The sequence below is a fragment of the Solanum dulcamara genome, chromosome 4, assembly GCF_947179165.1.
Source record: "Solanum dulcamara chromosome 4, daSolDulc1.2, whole genome shotgun sequence".
In the NCBI taxonomy this organism is placed as follows: Eukaryota; Viridiplantae; Streptophyta; class Magnoliopsida; order Solanales; family Solanaceae; genus Solanum; species Solanum dulcamara.
In genome coordinates this window covers 12375794-12399121 of record NC_077240.1, presented here as the reverse complement: position 1 = coordinate 12399121, position 23328 = coordinate 12375794, and the positions used below count along the sequence as shown (strand labels likewise).

At 34.7% G+C, this 23328-nt stretch overlaps 1 protein-coding gene across 2 annotated transcripts; it reads right to left on the bottom strand.

The window, feature by feature from the left end:
- Positions 1-4227: 4227 nt before the first annotated feature.
- Positions 4228-19017, bottom strand: LOC129886301 (phototropin-2). 2 transcript variants are annotated; one of them, XM_055960938.1, is made up of 24 exons: positions 18753-19017; positions 17447-18066; positions 16393-16575; positions 16012-16103; positions 15627-15891; positions 15108-15324; positions 14349-14419; positions 12999-13105; positions 12862-12911; positions 12671-12775; positions 11545-11604; positions 11215-11304; positions 10728-10804; positions 10032-10116; positions 9733-9813; positions 9086-9189; positions 8551-8600; positions 7702-7808; positions 7253-7369; positions 6772-6823; positions 5690-5802; positions 5310-5450; positions 5058-5170; positions 4228-4621 (listed from the first exon to the last, which is right to left on the bottom strand). In XM_055960938.1, the coding sequence occupies exons 2-23, from the start codon at positions 18022-18024 to the stop codon at positions 5060-5062; spliced, it is 2856 nt and encodes a 951-aa protein (XP_055816913.1). In that variant the 5' UTR covers positions 18025-18066; positions 18753-19017; the 3' UTR covers positions 4228-4621; positions 5058-5059. The 2 variants fall into 2 exon arrangements, with proteins under 2 accessions (XP_055816913.1, XP_055816914.1); XM_055960939.1 differs by lacking the exon at positions 18753-19017 and adding an exon at positions 18652-18738.
- Between the last annotated feature and the right edge of the window lie 4311 nt (positions 19018-23328).

Here is a 23328-nt window from a genome sequence, read left to right as displayed (position 1 = left end):
AGTATACAAGTTTATTTACCAACAAATTAAAATCTACAAACACAAATTCTGAATTGAAGGTTTTCTTATTCGTTCATGCTGTTAATAGGAAAGAATTTACTAATCGAGAACTAGCAACCAATAAGAAGCCATTCTACACAAAAATATACGTGAACTCTTTTACGAACGGCACGTAGCACCGATGATGGTCAACAAATCTCTTTCGGCTTGAAGACCATCGTCAAAATTAACAGTTCTTTTGATGCTTTCGATGGCGATCCTAGCTGCTTTTCTATCTCTTTCCCTTTGCTTCTCCCACAAGTCAGCCTTCTTCTTCATCTCTTCCCCATCACATTAGCATAGCGTTTCTTTAACATCGCGGCACGAAGGACTTTGTACGTGTTAACATCAATGGTAAGATGATTATTATCAGACGTAGCATCTGTCGAAACCTTGCTCTTCGTGTAGTATACCGCCATATTCTCAACAATTAAGAGCACTAAGGTGATCGATCAAAAACTAGTAATGAAGGAACTAACTAATAAGATCTCATTATTATATATACGAAAATTAATTAGCTTTAACTTCTCCTATTTTGTATGGGAAAAGGTGCATTATGTAAGTTTCCAAAACCAACAAAATTACTTGTAAATATTATTTGTCAAAAATTGTATGGGAATAGGTTTACTATATATGGAAGTTTCTAGAACTAAAAAATTTAGTTACTCCGTTACTGAACCAAAATATGGAAACTTTTGCAACGTAACTTATTCATCAAGTATCAGATTTTATTTATATTTTATTTTAAATTGTAATTAAGCAATGCACGTAATATTAAATTACAAATTAGATTTTATAACAAATTTATTTATTTATACTTTGAATTTACTTAATTAGAATTTAAAATAAAATATATTTTGATACTTAATGAACAAGTTACAAGTTTCCATATTTTAGTTGAGTAATTAGTTTTTTTAGTTGAAGAAACTTCCATACCTATTCCCAAACCATTAAGTCGTAAGGGTTTCCAAAAATAATTAACATTCCAAGATTAACTAATTTGGTTACAAGTTTCCTTTCTATATTAAAAGTAAGTATAACCCAAATACAGCATTATACACCCATTACAGAAACACAGCATTAGAACCAAAGACTCAAAAAAGATAACGGAAACTTGAAAGAAGAAAACATGGAGACAACAGAAAACCCAACTAATCCCAATCTCAATGATGAAATGGATTTATTCCAAAAGATGTCGTCCTTTCTTAAGATTAGAACTGGAAAAGATGCTTTGATGAAGAAGCCACAAAGGTGCATCGTTTGCAAGAAGAAGGTGGGATTATTAGGGTTCAATTGTACAAAGTGCGATGAAATATTTTGCGAGATTCATAGACATCCAGAGGAACATGCATGCGCTTTCAATTTCAAGTATAGAGGACGTGCGGTTTTGGCCAAGGAAAATCCACTTTGCAAAGCTGATAAACTCAAGAATAGGATATAAGCGTACGACTGCATTATGGACATGATTTGTAATATGGCGGCGGCGGCGGCAGCAAGCTGTTATCTGTGGTAAGAGTTTCTCAAATTTCATTTTTTTATTTCTTTCTTCTTCTACCTCTAGTCGTTTAGGAATTAATGTCAAATTAGTTAATTGTTTCTATTTTGTTTTAATAACTAAAAAAAAATCTGTCTATTCTAGTTATTGTTTTACTTTGTTTTCAAAAAATAAAATGTTTGCGGATTTTCTAGTTAATTGTTTCTACTTTGTTTTAAAAAATAAAAAAAATGTGTCTTTTCTAGTTATTGTTTTACTTTGTTTTCAAAAAATAAAAAATAAAAAAATATGTCTTTTCTAGTTATTGTTTTACTTTGTTTTCAAAATATAAAAATAAAAAAAATAGTTTGGGTCTTTTCTATTCGTCGTTTCTACTTTCTTTTTTTTAAAAAAAAATGTTTGCGGATTTTCTAGTTAATTGTTTCTACTTTGTTTTAAAAAATAAAAAAATGTGTCTTTTCTAGTTATTGTTTTACTTTTTTTTTTCAAAAAATAAAAAATAAAAAAAATTGTTTGAATGTCTTTTCTACTTTGTTTTCTTTCTTCTTCTTTTGATGTGTTTGAATGTTTTCGAGTTGTTGTTTTACTGTTTGTGTGTTTTCCTAGTGGTTATTTCATCTGCATGTCAAATTAGGCTATAGTGGACCTTCCACTTGAATCGTGTTTTTGAGGATGCTTTTAAGGCTTTAGATTAACTAGGCTTTGATATATACTAAGTTGTGATCTAAGCATGTTTTAATATATAGGATTTAAATAAATCTCAATATTTTAGGCTACAATGTGATTGATTTAGAAATTACATAAAAAATATTTCATTTGGCTATTGTGGGGTTTCCAGTTGAATCATATTTTGGGATGCTTTAAAGGGCTTAGATTAACTAGGCTTTGATATAGACTAAATTGTGATCTGAGGATGTTTAACTAGGCTTTGATATATATCAAGTTATGATCTGAGAGTTAGGCTAAAGAAATAGAAAATCCAAGTACTGGATCCGTCTCGTCTAGAGTATTGCTTAACACTAAACAAGCTGCTGGCATACAAAAAATAGAGACATGGTATATGTTTCGGTCACACGAATTGCTGTTGAATGGTTGAATTAACGGGAGACATGTAAACCTTTTTTCTGATTTTGAGCCAAAAACTAAAATATTTTTCAATATATACTTAAATCTCAGTTTATTCTATACTTGTGCATTGGATTCAGGCATGAACTTCTTTTCTTGTGTATCCCGACAATCTGTTGAAGATTATTACACACACTGCACTTTCTCAACCCCAAGTCTACGTGATGGTTTAGTGCTGCACTTGTTAGGATTACTGACATGAGTGAAGTAGAAGCCTACCCTGCTTTACTACCCCGCTACAGTCTGAAGAAGGCTTTAGTTTTAGATTCAAAGTTGCGCCTTGTGATTAGATATAGAGTTGATAATATAGATCAGTCTATTGGCGAGGGAGAGAAAAACGCAATAAAAAGGACAGGCAATGAGCCGTGAACTTACAATGTATATTATCTAGGGTCAATGGAGATGCATTATGAGCTAAAATGTCAAATCTATATCTAATGGAATGCGAAGTATATCACAACAGAGCGAAAATGTACTTACATGAAAAATCCTTACGAGCTTAAATGCTATATCTATTCTGATTGTGAATACTAAGCTTCTACATGCACCCTTGGCCCGTTATGTCTCAGGTTGCGTATCCCCAGGTCCTTAGTGAGTGAGCCTTTCGGATTCTCACTAGTTCCTCCAATTAAATTAATTGAGGGCTATATTTCTACTGTTAAACTAGGAACTTGGCTGCTTAACTGAAAGTCGAAGACTGAGGCCTTTGAACGACTTTTTCAAAATATCCACGCTCGCTCTCAGCTGGGGTTAGGTCATACCTAATTCGTGACAGTAATAGTATACTCGAGCAGTACCCTTCATTGGACTTGATCCTCTTCTACCCATTACACATTCTGTAGACAGAGAGTTGGCCACATTTCAGTTGGTCTAGCCTGATCCAATGACTTCCTATGGAATATCTAGATTCTGAAATTATTTTCAAAGAGCCATAATGGTTGTGCAAATCCAATTCTTAGTTAATTCAACTCTTCAAAGTGACAGTGACTGTGCTAATTAAGAAGGTGACTTGTCTATGATCGAAAAGTGATGGCAAGTCGTGCTTATACATACCAAAAAGATTTTTTAACTCCGCCTGTGTTTTATTTCTTCTGTAACACAGCCGGTCCCAAGCCCGGACAAAGGAGGAGGGTTTATTTCTACTCGTGAAAGAGATGGCAGCGTCGTATTGTCTTGAGAGAAGGATTGTTCTTAAAGCTTTGGGGCTGAGTTATACATCACTGATCCAGACAAAGGTATAGATGGTGTGCTTCAGAAGGTCGAAGAGATTGACTTAATATGAAAAGAATAACAAACTTAATATGAGTCGACTAATGTGTATGATTCTAAATTGCTCATGACTTATGCAGAACTAGTTATACCCCTTTACAAGACTTACCACGTCAACAACAAAGAAAATAACATGCTGTTTTATCTCTAGAATTGTGGCAAATTTCCCATGAACCAGGCCGCTGTATGAAAAATTTGCACGACTGTACAAGGTATTGATAATTTTCACAGTGCTAAATTATAGCTCATTTTATCAATTTATTTTGCAAATAATAGTAATTGGTTAAAACTGCTTACAGTACAATAAGTATGATTTATTAGTGTACAAGATAGCAACTTGTTGATTTTGCTTCAAATACATGTTTATTGTATGATGATACAAGAGTACTAGACAAGTTTATTTAATTGCCAACAAAACCTACAAATACAGATTCTTAATTTTTGAAGGAAGATTTTCCTACTACTCACACCATTCTACAAATTCTATGTACGTAAATTGCCTTCCTTGGATCCAAACTTAAATAAGAACAAGGTCCTTAAAGCCAAAAAGAAAGCAAAATACCGAAAGAGGGGCTAAACACATGCTTCTATACAATATGAAAAAAAAAAATCATCAGAAAGATTGTCCCTCCTTTAATAGTGCACATAATTAGTTCCAGATACATGTCCTTTATGGTTGATCCAAAAAAAATCCTGCAATTTACATGTGTGAAAGAAAAGGTCAAAATTACACAAAGGCGCGCAAAATGATTAATCACTCCCTTAATGCCGCCTAATCATTTGCTCTTGAGAATACGTGCATTGATGCGAATTCTGCTCATAGTGTTTTTAAATTCATATTTTGGATGATGAATGATCTGAAAATCAATTTTGCTTACAGAGTTCACTATATGTTTAATAACACACGTCAAAACTCGTGCGAAATCAGTGATTTGAAACGGAGAGAGTGTCAAGAAATTAGAACACACAGGACAAGCAACAAGAAAGGCAGATTGTGTTGTGGGAAGACAAATTAGGCTGTTAAAGTTTTGATGTTCGAGCATAGCAATGCCAATGAGATGAAAGACAAAGCTAGGAAAACAGAGTTCGGGAGTCTGAAATTAAGGTCTAGTTAATGCTGGATGCAAACCTCTAGAATAAGTCCATTGGATGAGCAAGTACTCCGTCATCATTCCAGTCAATATCCTTGTTGCCTGATTCCTTTCCAATTAACTGAAGTGGTGTGTCTAATGGTGGTGGAGTCTGTAGCCAAGCAACATATATGCAACGAATGACATTGTTAGGAAACAGAAAGTTCTGATCATGTGAAATGGATAGGAGAAAAGCTCGAATCCAACTGAAATTTACATTCTTTTGGAAGGAGGTAAGAAGAATTTAATACCATGCACCGAATTAATGGCCAAGCTATTCCACGGAAGAAAGGATGCTCTTTGATCTCACTTGCACCACCATTTGATCCTAAGCGACTGGCAGGATCTCTATTTAGCAATGAATGGATCACCTGCCTAGCTGCAAGACTTACCTGCAACATGTAGATACATAGATGATTTCATTTGTTGAAACTAGAAACAATATCAGAGTTTCCTTCAATTTTTCCTCGAAAAACAATTCACTCAATATGGACTAGAGGGAGTATTGTTTAGCTCATAAAACATTGCCATGAAAGATTTTAAAAAGGAAGAAGGAACACATATAGTACAGAAAACAAGTAGAGAAAGACATAAAGACCGTCTTAATAATATCAAAACAAACTGACTTTACCGGAATGCTACTAGGGAAAGTGAGGTCCTTGTTTAGGATGTTGGAAAATGTCTTCTGCCTGTTCTTTCCTCTAAATGGTGTACGCCCATAGAGCATCTCATAAAGCAAGATACCTGCATTCCAAACAGAAGACTTTACAGAAGTAGAAGTGCGTGAAGCAAAGTAAATCTCCTCTAATATCACTATGAGCAAATCGAACAGATAATACTTCCAATGGCGATGTTGATTATTATTAGGTATGTCCATTGAATATCATCCCAAAGTACTACAAAATACTACTCCCTCCATCACAAGAACCTGAGCGCCTATCCTTTGAGTTCATTCCAGAAAAACTTGAACCATTTCCTAAAATAGCTAAACTTTCCTTCCTCCACAATTCAAGATAAAATACACTACTACTTTTCTATTGTTCAATTAGCTGCTCAACTTTTTCAAATTTCATTTATTATTTTAAACACTTCTACTGTAAGTTCCTTACTATCTATTAAAACTATGTCAGATATTAGTAGCTCAAACAAGGGCATCTTTAATGGGAAGAGTAGCAAACTATGACAGATATTTGTGGTTATGGCTTCTTTAAAGTTCATGTAGGAAGAATGGACTACCAAAAAAAAATACATGATTGAAAAGCCAATAAGTATGATATAAGTCCTTGTAGAACACCGTGACTATTCGTGATAGAAACTATGGGTCCTTTTCCACAGGAAAAAAAAGACTGTAGGTTTGATCGAGATTACCCAAGAAACAATCATGCCCCATGCCGAAGATGAATACCTCCAATTAAGTGGAACTTGAAAGGCAGTCAATTTAGGCCAAACAACAATGGTGCATCATGGAGGTTGTGACTATGCAAAACTAACACTTAAGATTACTCAGATAATAACATACAAACAGTTTGAAGCTTGGTGCTGAGATAAAAGGAGATGAAAATAGCTCAAGAATCTGCAAGGTTTCTAGAGTGATTTTCCCAAATATTGCCCACTATGTTTTGTTTCAAGAATATATAAAGCATCACAATAATAAGAGTACACCAAATAATATAATAGACTGAACTAAAAGTCATGAATTTGTTGCATGCACACCTAAAGCCCACCAATCGATCGCACTACTGTGGCCAGCTCCTGTGATGATTTCCTGAGATCAAGTCATTTAGAAGTACATCAAACACTTAATTTTCTCTCGCTGATAGATGATATTTTCTTTCACAGAAGCAAAGAAAGAAACTGCAAGTGTCTACATATCATGAAGGGAAAATAATATATTCAAGAATTAGGAACCAAGAAGCAATTCTATAGTACAGTAAATTTCTGAGCAGTTCCATTAGTAGGATTTGCAATTAGTAGTTTTCATTAATAGGCTTTGAAATTGGTATATGTGATTTAGAAACAGAAAAGATAACTGCTTGTACATAATTCTTTATCAAGTGATGTTTATCTCTCTAAAAGACGCAAATTCTAGGGAAGATCCATATTTTACTCCAGACATGGAACAACCTAATGCAATTTGTAACATGGATGGAGTATATATCACACAAAAGTCAACATCTATGATAGTTTACTATACCGGTGCGATGTATTCTTCAGTACCGACAAATGAATTTGACTGCGAAACTGGTTCTGCAACAAATGTTGGTGGTGGGGTACTCCTAGACCTTCTCTTTGAGGGAGGATGTTTTATAACCTGGAAAAATTGTCACTTTAATATTATGAATAGATAATATCAATCAGATGTCAAATATTAAAGACAAAGCACCGGAAAGAAATATCACATGATATCAGAAACAACAGTTTGCTTTAATCAAATTGATAAATAGTCCATAGGTTTCCCTTTTTCTCCTTTTCTTCCATTTAATATCCAGTTATTAATTTTCAGTATCATTAAAATACTTTGAAGACAAGTTTAACCTAAAAATTTAACATACTAAGTGAGATATCCGATTCTTCAGCAGTAGAAGTTCATTAAGTGGGAAATTAACATGAATAGTAAGGAGAACTGTCTAAATTGAAGCATACTTGAGGTTTACAGGATGTTTTGAACGAAAGATCAAAGTCTGTTAGTACGACATGCCCATCAGCCTGAAGTAGGATATTTTCTGGTTTCAGATCCCGGTATATTATTCCTGTAACACGAGAATAGACAAAACAAATGAACATCAATCGTTAATCAAATAAGATAGAAATGGAAGCTCCTAGGACTGTCTCCCTTGATCAATCCTCTTATCTTTTGCCTGATAGAAACATTAAAATATTCTTGGTCCTACGAATAGAGGTTTCTAAGTATGACTATTTCTTTCTATACTAAAGACTTCACTTGTGCTACCTTTTTTACTTTCAAAAAGTTCCGTTCTTTTACCTGCTGTTCTTTACCAATCTTTCCACTTTCAAATTTTTTACAATCGTTTTAAAAATCAATCACAGATCCAATTTGCGTATTTGCAGGATAGACCTCAACAAAAAACTGAAGAGTAAAGCAGAATCTATTCATTCCATGATTCGATAAAATATCTTGAATTTTATGTTGAATGCTAGGTGTATGTACATGTATCAATCAAGTGAGTCGGTCTTGAAACAATTCATTGCATTTTCTCCTAGAAAACTTAATGTCATTAGCGCGCTATATGCTTTCCATTGCTGTTCATTCTTCTAAGGGAAGCCTCAGTAAGGAATAATATACTATGTCACAGGATTACAGACATATTGACTACTGAAGCTTGCCATGCTAATGTCCATTGATGATTTTTGGTTAAGCTTCTTATCCCATTACAGATGAAGCGATTCTATGGAAGTTCCCAAAGTCTCAAAAACAAATACGGAAATGCAATTACTATAGAAGGTTTGACTCAAAAGGTAGAAATGTAATACCCAAACAATGGAGATACTCCATGCCAATTAGGACCTCTGCTGCATAAAACCTGGAAAAAATTGTTGGTAATACATTAGTTGATAAACATGATTGTATGATTATTTGAAAAAAGTTGTTGGTAGTACCAGTTGGAGAATAAGCAGAATAAAAGGCAACTGAACTGTCTTATAGTATAGATAATAGTACAAAGTATACACAGATATCTAATGTGTATAGTTTATAGTCCTTAAAGAACTGCTTCAATATATATAAGATTCTCTTTCCTTTTTCAAGCATAGCAATATTCCCACAAAAATAAAAACTCAGATAAAAAAGGAATACTCATAAGTGACGACCTTCTCTCAGTGAGTCTATTCCAGGAGAATGAGGAAATACACAACCGGAAATAGCTACAAACATCACTTAACAAAAGACAAATGGATATGAAGAAGCTTTGTATCGGAACACCAAATTTAAACACATCTTGAACCGTGTAAGATGTTATATAGCTTAGTCTATTCAAGTGTGGATAAAGTGAAATTAAAAGAGAAGTACCTTGCAGATTCCTCTTTAAATATTTTCATAGGCTGTCTGTCAAGCAAAGCAAATAACTCTCCTCCAGGACAGAAGTCTGTTATTAGGCAAACATGTGTTTCTGTCTGATAAAAGAAATGTGCATTTTAGCTCGTCTGGACATTTCAGTGATTAATTCATATAAATCAAAATAACACTCTTTTAAACAACGCAAAATAATGTATTTCTCAGAAACTCAAAGATGATACATTGAAGTGTTTTCAGCAGGCTCTATAAGGTTTTTGGCTCAGTAGATGGACGAATGTAGAATATTACAATGTCATCCTTAACCGAATATGAACTTTGAAAGAAAATATGACCTGAAACTCATTAAGAGAAAAAGGCCGAGTTGCTACAAGTCGACAATTTACTGATGCAAAAATTCCCAGTAAAAAAAGAAAGGAGGAGGATATTCAATTGATTGACCTAGCCTGAAACATAATGATATCGAAACCTTATATGTGCTGAATATATTGTGAAAAAGGACTGACTTAGTGGGGTTGTATTTTTGAACATGCAGGTATATTTCAGTGATTTCATTGTGGCCTTGCTACAAGACTTACATGCATATTTACAGATAATCTTAAATTAAACCAGCATTAGGATGATGGTCTGCATTAGAAAGTTACCTGGAATGATGAATATAATGTTGGAAGGAGAGGATGATCTAGGAGAGCTATGATCTCCCTTTCAACACATGCTCGATGTACCTGTACATTATTAAACATGAATTTGTCTTCATATAAAGATTAAGAGAAGATATCGAGTATCCTGATGTAGGAAGGGGAATGTGATGTCATGGTTTTGGATTGTAAATCAAAGGTCATCAAGGATTAGAATTAAACAACATGGTCTCTAACTCAATTCCTCACAAAAAATACTATATGCTCAATATACTGATGAAGTAAAAAGTCTCGGGCATCCAGACCTTATTACGGTTGAGCATTATGGATTTGTCCATCGCCTTCATAGCAAAAAGATCTCCTGTACCTTTCAGTTCCACCAAATGGACACTGCAAAGAACAGAATAACCACTCTCAGACAAAAAAAATAATCTTTTACATATGGAAATACTCACTGCTTTGAGATCTCTTATGACTTAAATATCATGCGAAGCATTTTTATAAAGTAACAAAACAGCATTAAAATTCGCGAAACAAGAGGTGCAACATCAAGGTAAGTGGAAGGTGTGATATAAATAGTTGCCTACTAAAAGTTCAGCAAGCATTAACAAATAAACTTACTATATGATTTGTAGAAAGGAAACTAAAGAGCCTTTTAGCTAAGAAAAAATCCAGAAGGACCCTGTTATTTTAAGTGACCCTTTTTCCAGTCTTAGCTTATCTTTCTATCAATTGATTCCTTAAAATTCTTAAGCATTGATTCACTAGTTGTTCAGATAGTATTTAGAGTCTTCCTCGTCGTCTTTGTTTCTCCTCCTTGTGGTGAGCACTTTCAAGAATGTCGTCATTACAGTCAAGATATAAGTCCTCAGAATGATATTTCTATAATTTACCCTCGAAAAAGCACTAGGATGTCATATATTATAGTAAAGGTAGGTTGAACATGGTGCCAACGAGGACTGGAGAATATGCAAGCAAATAACAAGAAAAGATTGACATACCTTCCAGTATCTCCACAACCCAAAGGTCGGACTGGTTTAAAGTTATTGAGCCCTAATCTTTCACCATTTGCAGTGACCTGCAAGGTCAAAAGTTGAGTGAGACAGAGAGAAGGAATGCAAAACGTACCAAGAATAAAAGTTAATATATGTCAAAAAGAAGAGTAGAAAGTTCAAACTAAATACTAAAAGGATACTTTTACTGTTGAGTACTTGTGTCTCTTCTGTCTTACATGCTTTAGTAGGTAGAAACTCATACTTGATAATAGTATAAAAGCAGGAGACATCCTTGTTTCAAGTGTCTCTACACTTATAGACACAGGTGTATATAAACATTACTGGGTACAAAATGTCTCCTACTTAATCAAGTACTCAGTATGCATATCTTGTGAGCCATAGTCTTAAATTATCACCAAAGAAATATCAGCAGTTCTCCCAAGGCAAAGGAAAAACAGTAGATATTTAAGGGACAACACAAAAGATTGTGTACCTTATGTATTGCGGTCCATAAAGCACTGTGTCTCATATGAGGACGTGGATAGACAGGTAGAGAATGCAAAGCCCACAAGTCTTCAGGTCTCTGAAAGTATTAGAGGTTCGTGTCAGTTTTAAAATCTTAACTTTTGACAATGGTCTCGATATATGCTAAATGCTTAAAAAATAGTGTTGATATGACTTCTGTTGTCCATTGTAAAGGCATGAACATTTTAACACAGCATTAACCATGAAAAAGATAATTATGCATAATAATCAGGATCAGACAAAAAATCACATGACAAAGATTATATGGATCCAATTCAGAGTGAAAAGAATACCTTACCGAGTTGGCATCAGGAAGTTCTCGAACTGCTTCATTTACATTTGTTGCAGTGGCTTTGACCTGCAAGATATGTCTATTGATTACTAACTGTAACTGAAAGATCTGTACTTTCCAATTGGAGAGATACAAAATAATTTGACAAGTCCTAGTTACTATTCGGATATTATTATGTTACCCCTTCGTCCAATCAAGTCCCACATTGGTTAAGGGAATGGGTTGTGGTCTTGTTCTATCGTTTTCAGAAATCATCCCCTTATGAGATAGCTTTTGGGGTTAAGTTAGTCTCAAGTGTCATATCTTCACATGGTATCATAGCTAAGACCCATGAATCCATGTTGTTGTGTTTCACAATGTTGGGCACCCATGTTATGTTATCGATGTCAGGTCCAGTCTTGGGCATGTGGGGGAGTGTCAAATCCCACATTGGTTGAGGGAATGCGATTTTGATTCTTTAGAGAAGAGAAACTAGGCCGATTAGGAAAAGTGGAGTGACTTAAGACACACTCAAGAAAGTAGATCACTTCAATCAGGATGAAAAGAGTATTCACAGAACACTAAACGAAGCATGTTAAGATTGCATTGAATGCATTCTTGGTCAAGAGGCAAAACTAAAATTCCAAATGGAACATCCTTGTTCAAAGGATTCATATAGGCGACCCCAACTTTGTGTGATGGAGGAGTATGCGACACAATCAAACATCCGAGTTCATTTTGTCTTGATGGAAAGAAAAGAAAAAGTCATGTGTCTATGCTTTGTTTACATATGCATGTTTCTATAAGTTCTAGCATTTAATTATGTGATAATGTTTAGTTTTCCGTTCTTTGAGTGGATGCATTTGCATAATTCAAATTCATTAAATGAAAGAAAAATGAAATAATCTGCATTTTTGCGGGGTCAAAAGACTTGCGTTCTCATTTCCACAATTCGCTTTACAAATATTCACAAATTGGGGTCAATTTTCTTATTCATTACTACATTGACTAGAAATGGAATGGCCATCACAATAGAGAAAATAAATAAAGAAAAGACAGCTAGCCTTCCCAGGTAGAACATATGCTAATTACTAGTTGTTGACCATAACATCACTGGTACAGCTTCCACAAAGACAAGTGACAGAAAATTTACCAACTTAGCACTTTGTTGTTCAGTTTGTTCTGAAAGGCGGTTTCTTAGTGGTTCCAGATGATCACTTCCATCTAACTGAACGCCAATGAAATATTGTAGTTCTCCCTGCAAATGTAAAGTGCAGACATCAGCCTAAAAGAAAATTGTCAATTTCTTACAACATGTTAATTGAAAGTAGACGCAAAGATCACCTTCTGATCACGCATAGGTTGCAAGTGAAATAAATTCCAGAACTTCTTCCCTGAAAATATTTATGCACGTGAAGTAAATTCTAGCTAATAGGCAAAATGCATTTCCCTTCTGAAAATAACAAAGTGAACTTGATTACCGCTCTTTGTATAATTAATTAATTGCACAGTAATTTCTTTTTGTTCTTTAATGGAATCTCGTATCATTTGAACTGTTGCTTGATCTGTTTCAGGTCCCTGAAGAAATCTGAAGAATTGGAAATATTATTAGATCAAATGCACATGGTGGGAGCAAATCAGAGAGCAAAAAATCCATAAAAAAACATTGTATTATCAGATTTCGTTCTTTCTTTGCATAGATAGGCAGAAAACTACTTACTAGTCACAGAAAATAAACCAAAAGAAAGAGACTTCTTGAAGACTTGACAATGCAAGGGATACAAAACACACCTACTTATAGGTATCAACACAAGACAGATATGATATTCGTCTAATGTGGGACATTATACTAAACCTTAGAACTTAACTATTCTAATATTCTAGTAACAATCTAACACTTCACTTAAAATTCCAACAAACGTCCTCAAACTCGAAGAAGAGAAACCAACTTGAGTTTGTTTGTTTTTAATATAGAAAAGTAAATAGCCGCCGAAATGGTAGCGGCTGCAGGAAAAGCTTTCCAGAAAACAGTCAGGGAAGTTTTAATCATCGGAATCTTGCTGGAAAATTAGTGATCAAAAGCATCATGCAGGAAAAGTTCTGGTCACTGGAATCTCACCAGTTGGTTTGCCAAAAAAATAGCTTGCAGCATGTAATGTCATCATATGGTCACTGAAAAGAGGCACAATGATATAGGATGACCACTACAAAGAAAGCATGACGCCATCGGACAGTCACCAGAAAGAGGGGCAGTGCCACAGAATGACCAGCTAGAAAAAGGCAAAATGCTGATGGTGTCACCAGATAGTCTCCTACAGGCTACAGAGCACAAGTCGCCAAATAGTCACCAGGAAGAGACACGGTACGGCCTAAAGGCCACAAAAGAGGTATGGTACCGCTGCAATAATCATTGGTAAGTGGCATGGTGCCTCCGAAACGATTATCAAAAAGAGGTGTGGTGCCTCCAGAGCACTCACTGGAAAGAAGGAAAAAATAAGAAAAACTGTGGTCCGGCAAGTGGCATACAGTTGTGCTATTTGTAAGCACCATTTACATGTACGATCTTCCTCCAATAGACTACAACTATTTAAGTCTCTATGTAGATCAGAGAGGCAATGCTTATTTTATTTTTCTGATTTCTGCAATTATTAAAAGAGTAGTTTTGAGCCTTATGCTCCAAGTCCAAATATCTACCTTTTTCAATCAAACTGAAGAGATGTATCAATACTCCATATGTTTTAATGTCAGATATCCCAACTTTGACAAGACTATAATAAAAGGAACTCCAAAAATATGTCAATGCAATATATAAAGCAATATTCAACTCATACCGGCAGTTTCTTCCTAAGATCTCTTCACGTGTGAACTCCGTCAGTTCAAGAAAGCTATCTGAAGCAAATATCTGAAAAAAAGGAGCACTCCTGCTTTCAGTTTCCAGCCAACAGGTATCTAAGATAAAATTTAACAATTTGACTTAATTATGAAACAGATATATATCAATAAATCAACCAACCCTTTCTCAAACTAGTTAGGTCAGATACGAATGCACACTTTGTTCCAGTATCAAATAGTTTTTCCTTTCAGACAGTTTGAGGGTTCTTTAAAACTATTAAATTTCTAATTATGAAACAGATATTATAACAAATATGGGATAAAAACAACCTAGGGCCATTTGCAGTAAATGATGGTCTATGTAAATTCTCAAATGATTACACTAGGTTTAATAATCGTCTATATTTGTTCTCCTTATTGTTTCAATATCTCTGTCAGTCAAATCAAACATGGAAGCTTAGGAGGCTTGCTCAAGTGGAAAAAGCTGAGGCCTTGTAACCCAGCAACGAATATGATGAGAGAATGTTAAATGTCCTCTAGCAGGATGTCTCACATTTAAGTTTGCTTTTAAGTTATTAGTTTGGCTAGTTCAATAGCTTCTGAGCTAATGTATATAATCCAAACAGGGAGGATGACTGGTAGGAGAAATGGGGGTATGGGCATCTTCATACAACCTCATTGATAATCTAAAAGGGAAAAGTCAAATGTAATGTGCAACAATCTGAATCAAGCACAAACTAGCTTTTTCATGATCTTACAATTGGATTATCAGGAAGTCTGGGATCTGTAATCACAAAATTCTTTTCAATACGCTCCAAAGTTGTTGCGAGGTCAATTCCTTGACGTATGTCCCTTTCTCTTTCAGCACGTTCCCAACTGTCAGTACGTGCTACTTCTTCCATCATTAGTATCTCAGGCCCAACATTCTGTTCATCTTCTGGCGGAAAAGAAATGCTTGAGGACCTTCCTTTAAACCTGCACGAGGTAATACCATGACTGAATGCTACAAGCAGGTATGAGGCTTAATCCTGCTAATAAGCTTTTCAGCTTACAAAATCCTCCTTACATTTCCAGAACACAGACGTCTTTATGAGGAAAAGTTAAACAAGGAAAAAACATGCAGACTGAAGTTAGATATCTACTATGCTATCAATTTGAAATATATCCTGACTTGTGATTTTATAGAGTCAACTATGCAGTTCATCTAAAAATGCTACTTTCTTTCTAGTGCAGTTACGATATCTAAAGAGTGAAAAAGTTGAAGTCAAAGTACTCACCCCTTTAAGGAAACCCGTGCAGATTTTCTAGACTTTTTACCAGATTCCTGAGACACATCACTCCTTGCATCCCACTGAGGTGTATATCGTCCAGGTGTACTCATGCTTTCAGATTCAGCAGATTTAGGAAGCATAAACTCTAATTGTAGCTTCTCTTTATCAGTTCCGGAACTAGTATCCTGACTAGACTTTATTTGAGGGCGTGGACCTTTCACGGTTTGTACCACTTCTGTAATGGAACCTAAAGCCTTTTCCTTCTGACGAGCTGAGAAAAGAACGAGAAGGATTTCAAAATGAAGGAACAATGCTTTCAGAAGCAGACTCAATAAGATTTCAAAATGAAGGAACAATGCTTTCAGAAGCAGACTCAATCACTTCTACTTACCATCATATCTGATTAAAGACTTGGGCATTCCATTTGGTCGCAATGCTTTCTCATTAACGCCTTCTGTGTATTTGCTGACTTCGACCTGCATTCTGTCATAAGCGAATTATCTGAATTAGATGGAAATGTTTCTCATAGATTACAACTTGAAACTGAAGCGAAAACATATATGTCAAGTTTGTCGTGTTAGATTTCAAGTTGAACTACTTAAACAGGTTCTCTAATGAAGAACCATACATTTACTCAAGAGAAGAGTCTGAAGTCGCAAATTCTTAAAATACTGGACCAAATAAAGGATGAGAAAGCATTTGGACTGAACTCAAGCTGAGATAGTCACCCAAGCATTTGCTTTAGCAACAATAGGGACACAAGCATCTTTACCCTATAAACTTGATTGTATTTCCATTGTCATCTTTTATGGGGGTGACAGTTAACAGGTTCCAAAAAGGGGTGCCATTCTTCTTGTAGTTCAAGAGCCTTCCACAGTAGCTTTTCCCTGTTTTCACAGCTTCTCGGATTTTTGCTACTTCTTTCTTGTCTGTATCTTTCCCCTGTAGGAAGCGACTGCATCAAACAAGTCAAGGTCACGTTCAACTCCTTTTCCCAGCATCCATACCATCAAATAAGTACAAATCAGGGAATACAGCTGAAATTAAAACCTAAACTCTCTTGCACTGTCAGGATCAGAAGAAGAAGAACAACAAACCCAGTGTAATCCCACATGTGGGGTCTGGGGAGGTAGAGCATACACAGACCTTACCCCTACCTTAAGAAGGTAGAGAGGCTGTTTCCGATAGACCCTCGGCTGAACGATGTCAGGGTCAGAAGAATATAAAAATAATAAAGAAAATAAGAAGCAACAAGAAACTAATGGCTGGGCACTATTGTTCCCTTTCAGCACTTGAAAAAATTGTCTCAAGCTACAAGGGCAGATTTGAGACAAATAGTTTAACTTCATGCAGCAAATAACTGTCTGTTAATGAAACCTCTATTTCTGCTCTTAGTGAAAGGCTCCTATGCAATGTTTGAAATGGATATCCAGATACTTCCTATATTAAATGACAGAAAGCTTGAATTACTGATCCACCATAAGGACTTATTCTTTTTTGAGAATGGTTAAGATATTATAAACAGAAGAACGAAGTTTGTGCCAAGATACACGCAAATCAGTACAATAAGAACCATTTTTATGAACTCTCCACTTAAGGCCCTGCAACATTACAGCTCAAATTCTTACTTCATTGATCAAAGAGGTCCAGACACGAACGTTTATGTTGAACATTCCATTTTTACACCTCCTAAGCTACATAAGGATTGGACAAAATAAAGGAACGATATATGAGTCTTATCACTAGTCTATTCACGGTGCCTAGATATACTACAATAAATTGCCAAAATTCGCGGGAAAGCACTGGGATAAACAAAAAATTCTCACCAATTCCTTCCAACAATCTCTTTTGAAGAATAACCAGTCATAGTAAAGAAGCCACTGCTGGCATAAACAATAGGGCAATCTGGTTTTGTGGCATCAGATACGACAAATGTCTGTTGCAGTGTCGCTAAGGCATCCCTCAGATCCTGAGACACTCTAGGAAATTCAGCTCCAAGAGAGGACTCCTCGGATGTCCTTGTTGATCCAACTGAATTCCTCTCCAATGAATTCTTGCTTCTTTCTCCATCTGCAAATGAATTTTGTCCACCTCTGCTAATTGCATGAAAGCTACCTTCTCCAACATCTGTCCTCACAGTCAATCCCCACTCTGCAGCCCTCTCTGATATGCTGGTTTCACTTGGGATCTGACTTTCTGCATTCCCTTTATTTTCTCCTTTCTTCTGGTCATTTCCTTTGAGGTCAAAGGCCATCCACTTGTTCATTAGCTTGTCCGTTCCTGTCCTACTTCCAGATTCTGCCCCTTTCATCTGAAGTTCTTGCACATCAATACCCTCATTTCTACTACTACTATGAGTCAATGCCGGTTCAAAGACATCAAGTGATCTCCTTTGGTTTTCCATTTCTGCTTCTCAAAGCAAAGAAAGTACTCACAAGTACACAACCTACCAGCATCAAAACAACCAAAGTTAAAGTTTTCAACTAAATCATTAACCTCTAGCCAGTAGAAATCAGAAAAGCAGAGACAAATAACTAAAGGATTAACACACAGAAACACAATATAACTGAAATATCATCAACCCACAACTCAAAAAAAAAATAAGAACAGCCCTTGTAAAGATATTGAGCCTAATTCAACCTCAAAAGCTAGAATTGCTCAAGTCAATGTAAGTCGACCACCCGTCTATTTCCCAATCAATGTGAAACTTTGACCACTCTAACACCGTCTTCATGCTCAGGCCCAATTAGAGCATGGTCCAGAAGCCCAAATGGGAATAGACCTGGCTCTATGGCACCTAGGCCTAACTCAACCCCAATTTCGAAGTCCATATAAGTAGACAATCACTCTATTCCCTAACTGTCTTCTACGGAATTTCATGCAGCACATAGAACATGCAAATGCCTTTTTCCTTCAACTGCAAAAAATATTGATCATGGACCCCCCACCCTTAAAAAAAAAACTGCCCTATCAGTTTCTGCAACGTAATTTAAGTACACACATATCATGTAAGAAGAACATAATTACTCACCAGTCAAAAGGGTGTTGAATAAAGATTAAAAAGAACCCAAATAGACAAAGTATCAGCAGGCAATTCAATCAAAAGGGTAATAAATAAGAGTTAACAAGTACCTGAAATGTGGTGAGCTTAAATGATGACAGAGTACATTTTACAAAATTTAGCAGGAAGTGTGGAGAATAAAGTAGCTGTTTTTTTGTAAATGTGACAGGGAAGAGACTAAGAACCAGAAGTAGAAGATACTGGTAAGATAACGTTCATAGTGCCATGTTGCAAAATTGTGACCGCTATTTCTAGCAAAACAATATATTTACTGAAAATGAGAAGTCTTGACTTTTTGTGTGAGACTCCTCGTTTATAACCACTTCTGGTGCTCTCTCTCATATCTTGTAGCAGTTAAAATTCCCACCCACTTTCTACTTTCTACTTTGAATTCCCCTCCCCTCCTTCTCTCTCTCTTTTCCCCTTTGGATACAGAGCACCCAAGTTCTACATTGAGGGATCCTTCAATCGGGTGCCATCTACTATAGATATCAATATTATATGGAAATCGAAAAATTTTAACTCCGTAATTTTAATATTATGGTATTTATAATAGTTTTTGAAATACATTTTTAGAAAGTTTGATATTTAGTACGATATTTGGTATTTATAAAAAAAAAATATCAAAACACCAAATATCATTTATGAAGTATATAGTTACATATAAAATTCATATATGTAATTATATATAATACTAGCAAATATATAAAGTAGTAACTAATTATTTAGATATTGAAATTTTGACGACTCTATCTTGATTTAAATATTTTTTTGGGGAGACTGATTAATTAAGAAAATTGTTTGCACTTTATTTTGATATATTTTACATGTGTAATGTGTTTGTATGATATAATTGAGACATTTCTTGAAAAGTCAAATTCATAATTTTTTATTATACTAATATATGTAAATTGAAGTTGACCAAAATATGATAACCAATTTACCGAACCGCAAAATATCGAAATCGAACTTTGAAATACCGAACCGTACCAAATTAATTTGGTATGATAATAACATAGTATTTTTAAAAATCAAAAATCGAAAATCGAAATTATCGAACTGGACTTTTCAATACCTTGCCATGCCCACCTCTATCCTTCGCTTTGCAGAAAAAATTATTTCAAGATTATAGCTTTGAATTATAATTTTGGGATTAATTTATTCTACTTAAGAGGTGGGATAAATAACAACAAGTTGGATATGATAATGTGAATTATTCAGGATTTTAATCAAACAAAGTATAATTTTAATCTTAAACTTAATTGTAAGATATCACATCTTATTTCGCGTATTAAACAACCCCCCTCCCCCTTCCACCCGAAGGAAATAGGGAAGGAATTTTTTTTATGGGATATCTGATTTGAACACGATTATTTAATATGTATTTAGATTTTAAATATCTACACATTTGAAAAAGTTTATATGACTGAAGTTGAGATAGTAATGCTTGATCTTTAGCTACATGGAACTTTAGATATCACATGTCTGAAATTAGTCATAAGTTGATTGACTTGCAATTATGTACGTTTTATGGTTTAATTGGTGGTCTCAAGATTGGATACTTGTGCATTTCAGCCGCAAGAAATATTTATTCACATCAACTATTTACACCAAATCATATAAATTTACAATAAGTAAATAATTTAATAAAATAAGAATTACACATGTTAATTAATCATGATTAAATGTTCAAAATTTATGTACAATATAATGCATCTGTTCACTTGATACAGATACCGATATGGACAAGCTTTTATCTAAGATATTCTTAGAAAATATTTATGAAATGTTTGTACCAAACTAATAAATATAAAATATGTGTCTTATGCTTTAAAATTGTCCCTTAATTGTAACTAAATGATATATATATTTACAATTTTGTTCAAACTTTTAAGATTAAATTGATTAATTGATCCAAATAGAGAGTACTGATAATAATTTTTGTGTGTGTCTATCTATTCTAATAATAACCTGAATAGTTATTATTTAATTATGTTAAATAATAGATAGGTAGCTTATAAAAAAGATATTTTGCATTTATTGATTTGAGTAAACCTTATTTATCTGGCTCATTACAACTTCTTTATAAAATTTATGTCAAATTCCGTGGGAGATTTTATTTTTATACGAAGAGATCTAGAAAAAAAATTCCAATTCTTCCATTCAAATCGTAAAAAGTTATGTTGAACCATTTCCTGACAATTTAATTTTTACCCATATAATAAACAGGATTAAAAAATAAAAACTACTTGTAAGGTCATTCTTGTATATTACCCGCTCAGGACGTGAAGGTAGTTTCACTTCCTTCGGTAGCCATTAACCCTTCCTATTTGTGGTCCTTATGATGCTACGATTTTGGAACTTTAGCATTCATTATCGTTTCACATTGTAAATTCCTTCATTCAATATTATTATTATTATTATTTTTCGTGTTTTTTTTTATGACAGGGTAATTATGTTGATAAAGTTTTGTAAATTTGTTGTTATAGCGGATATTGTTCTAATACTTTAACGTGGCAAAAAAATAGTTTATGACTTTATTACTATAGCAAGTAAAGTTAATTGTTTAAAATTTTGACACCACATGTGAAATAAACCGAAAATTTCATGGCGGTTATGAAATAGAGATATCGATAAGTGGAGCAAAATTATCTTCCAGATGTAGGTGGGGGAGAGAAGATCACTGTTTTATATGCCACAGCCCACAGGGTATAGATGAGGGATACCTACAAGACAAAGATAATTAAGCCAAATCAGTTGGTGCATTAGCATGTTACGAAGAGTTGTTGGAAAATCAAATCTACATCCATCTCAGCTAGGCCATGTTATGTTAGAATAAGAGAGAGGTACAAGTAATAAAATTTGAATTCTGAAAAATTTGATTAATATAAAAATAGTCATCAGTTTGATTCACGCTGACAGACTACCAGCTGCAGTGATAGAAATTAGTAGGTTCGCAATTGACTATACATAAATTAATATTGGCCAGTCAAGTGATTCTCATCGTCCATGCAATACTACTACTACTCTTTGCGTGGCCAATCTTGATATCAACACAACACACAGTAACTGAATTACAACTATCAAACATAACAATTTAACTGCCTGATTAACTTAATTTTGGTACAAAGAAAAAAAATTGGAAAAATAAGTGATAAAGCAAGAAAAATATTATCCTATAAATATTTATATATATAATGTAGAAAAACACCATAGCTGGGATGAAGTGAGAGTGTGGGTTCAGGCATGGGGTGGAGTCAGTAAACTTGGAAGGATACTTATAGAATTTGTTTTTTCTTAGAAAATTGTTCTTGTTGTAAAATGAGACTAAATTAACAATTTAATAGTGAAAGAGAGAGTAAATAGGAGAACAGAAGAAGAAGCAAAGCAGAATATTTTGTTTCTTTTTTTTCCTTCACGACTGTCAATTGCCAATTCATGGCAATGTATATATAGGTGTTAATTTAGTGGGATGCCCACTTTTAGTGGGCCCCACTTTAATATAAAAATGTGGTGGGCATTCCACTTATATGTGGACACTCCACTTAACACTCCCCCTTGGATGTCCACGTGTAATGTGTTTACATAAAAACACTTTACAAGAAATAATATACTAAGTTATTCTGATGTTGTGTCTACATATCTGATAATACGTCTTGATTGCTGCCTCATTAAAAACCTTACCAGGAAAACCCAATGGGACAAAACCTTGGTGAAGGAAAAAAGAGTGCAGCGCGTATTTACTCCCCCTGATGAAAGCTTCATTTGATATTTTGGAGACGGCGCATTCCAACCTTATGCCTTAGCTTCTCAAAAGTTGATGTTGGTAATGCCTTTGTGAATAAATCTGCAAGATTATCACTTGAACGAACTTGTTGTACATCAATTTCACCATTCTTCTGAAGATCATGTGTGAAGAATAATTTTGGTGAAATGTGTTTCGTTCTGTCTCCTTTTATGAAGCCACCTTTCAATTGAGCTATACACGCGGCATTGTCTTCGAATATAATTGTGGGTATTTTAACATTATTTTCTAGACCACATCTTTCTTTGATGAACTGTATCATCGATCTCAACCACACACATTCTCTACTTGCTTCATGAATTGCTATTATTTCAGCATGATTTGAAGAAGTAGCAACAATGGACTGTTTTGTAGATCGCCATGATATAGCAGTTCCTCCGTGTGTAAATAGATAGCCTGTTTGAGATCGGGCTTTATGTGGGTCCGATAAATAACCTGCATCTGCATAACCAATAAGGTCTGCGCAACCTTTGTTAGTATAAAACAAACCCATATCAATCGTACCCTTCAGGTATCGCAAAATGTGTTTGATACCGTTCCAATGCCTTCGCGTTGGGGAAGAACTATACCTTGCTAGCAAATTAACAGAAAATGTTATATCAGGCCTAGTTGCGTTAGCAAGATACATAAGTGCACCAATAGCACTGAGATATGGTACTTCAGGACCAAGAATTTCTTCATCCTCTTCTGGAGGTCGAAATTGATCTTTTTCTACTTCAAGTGATCGAACAACCATTGGAGTACTTAATGGATGTGCCTTGTCCATGTAAAATCTTTTTAAGATTTTCTCAGTATAGGCAGATTGATGGACAAAAACTCCGTCTGCTAAATGTTCAATTTGC

Bases quoted from the DNA above. Each gene is read 5' to 3' on its own strand.
- LOC129886301 (XM_055960938.1), bottom strand. From the start codon at position 18,024: ATGGAAAACCAAAGGAGATCACTTGATGTCTTTGAACCGGCATTGACT. The intron at 12,776-12,861 runs GTGATCTTTGCG...TTACATTTGCAG, and splicing joins AACCTATGCGTGATCAGAAG to GGAGAACTACAATATTTCAT. The intron at 9,190-9,732 runs GTAACTTTCTAA...TTCTTTTATCAG, and splicing joins CATTATATTCATCATTCCAG to ACAGAAACACATGTTTGCCT.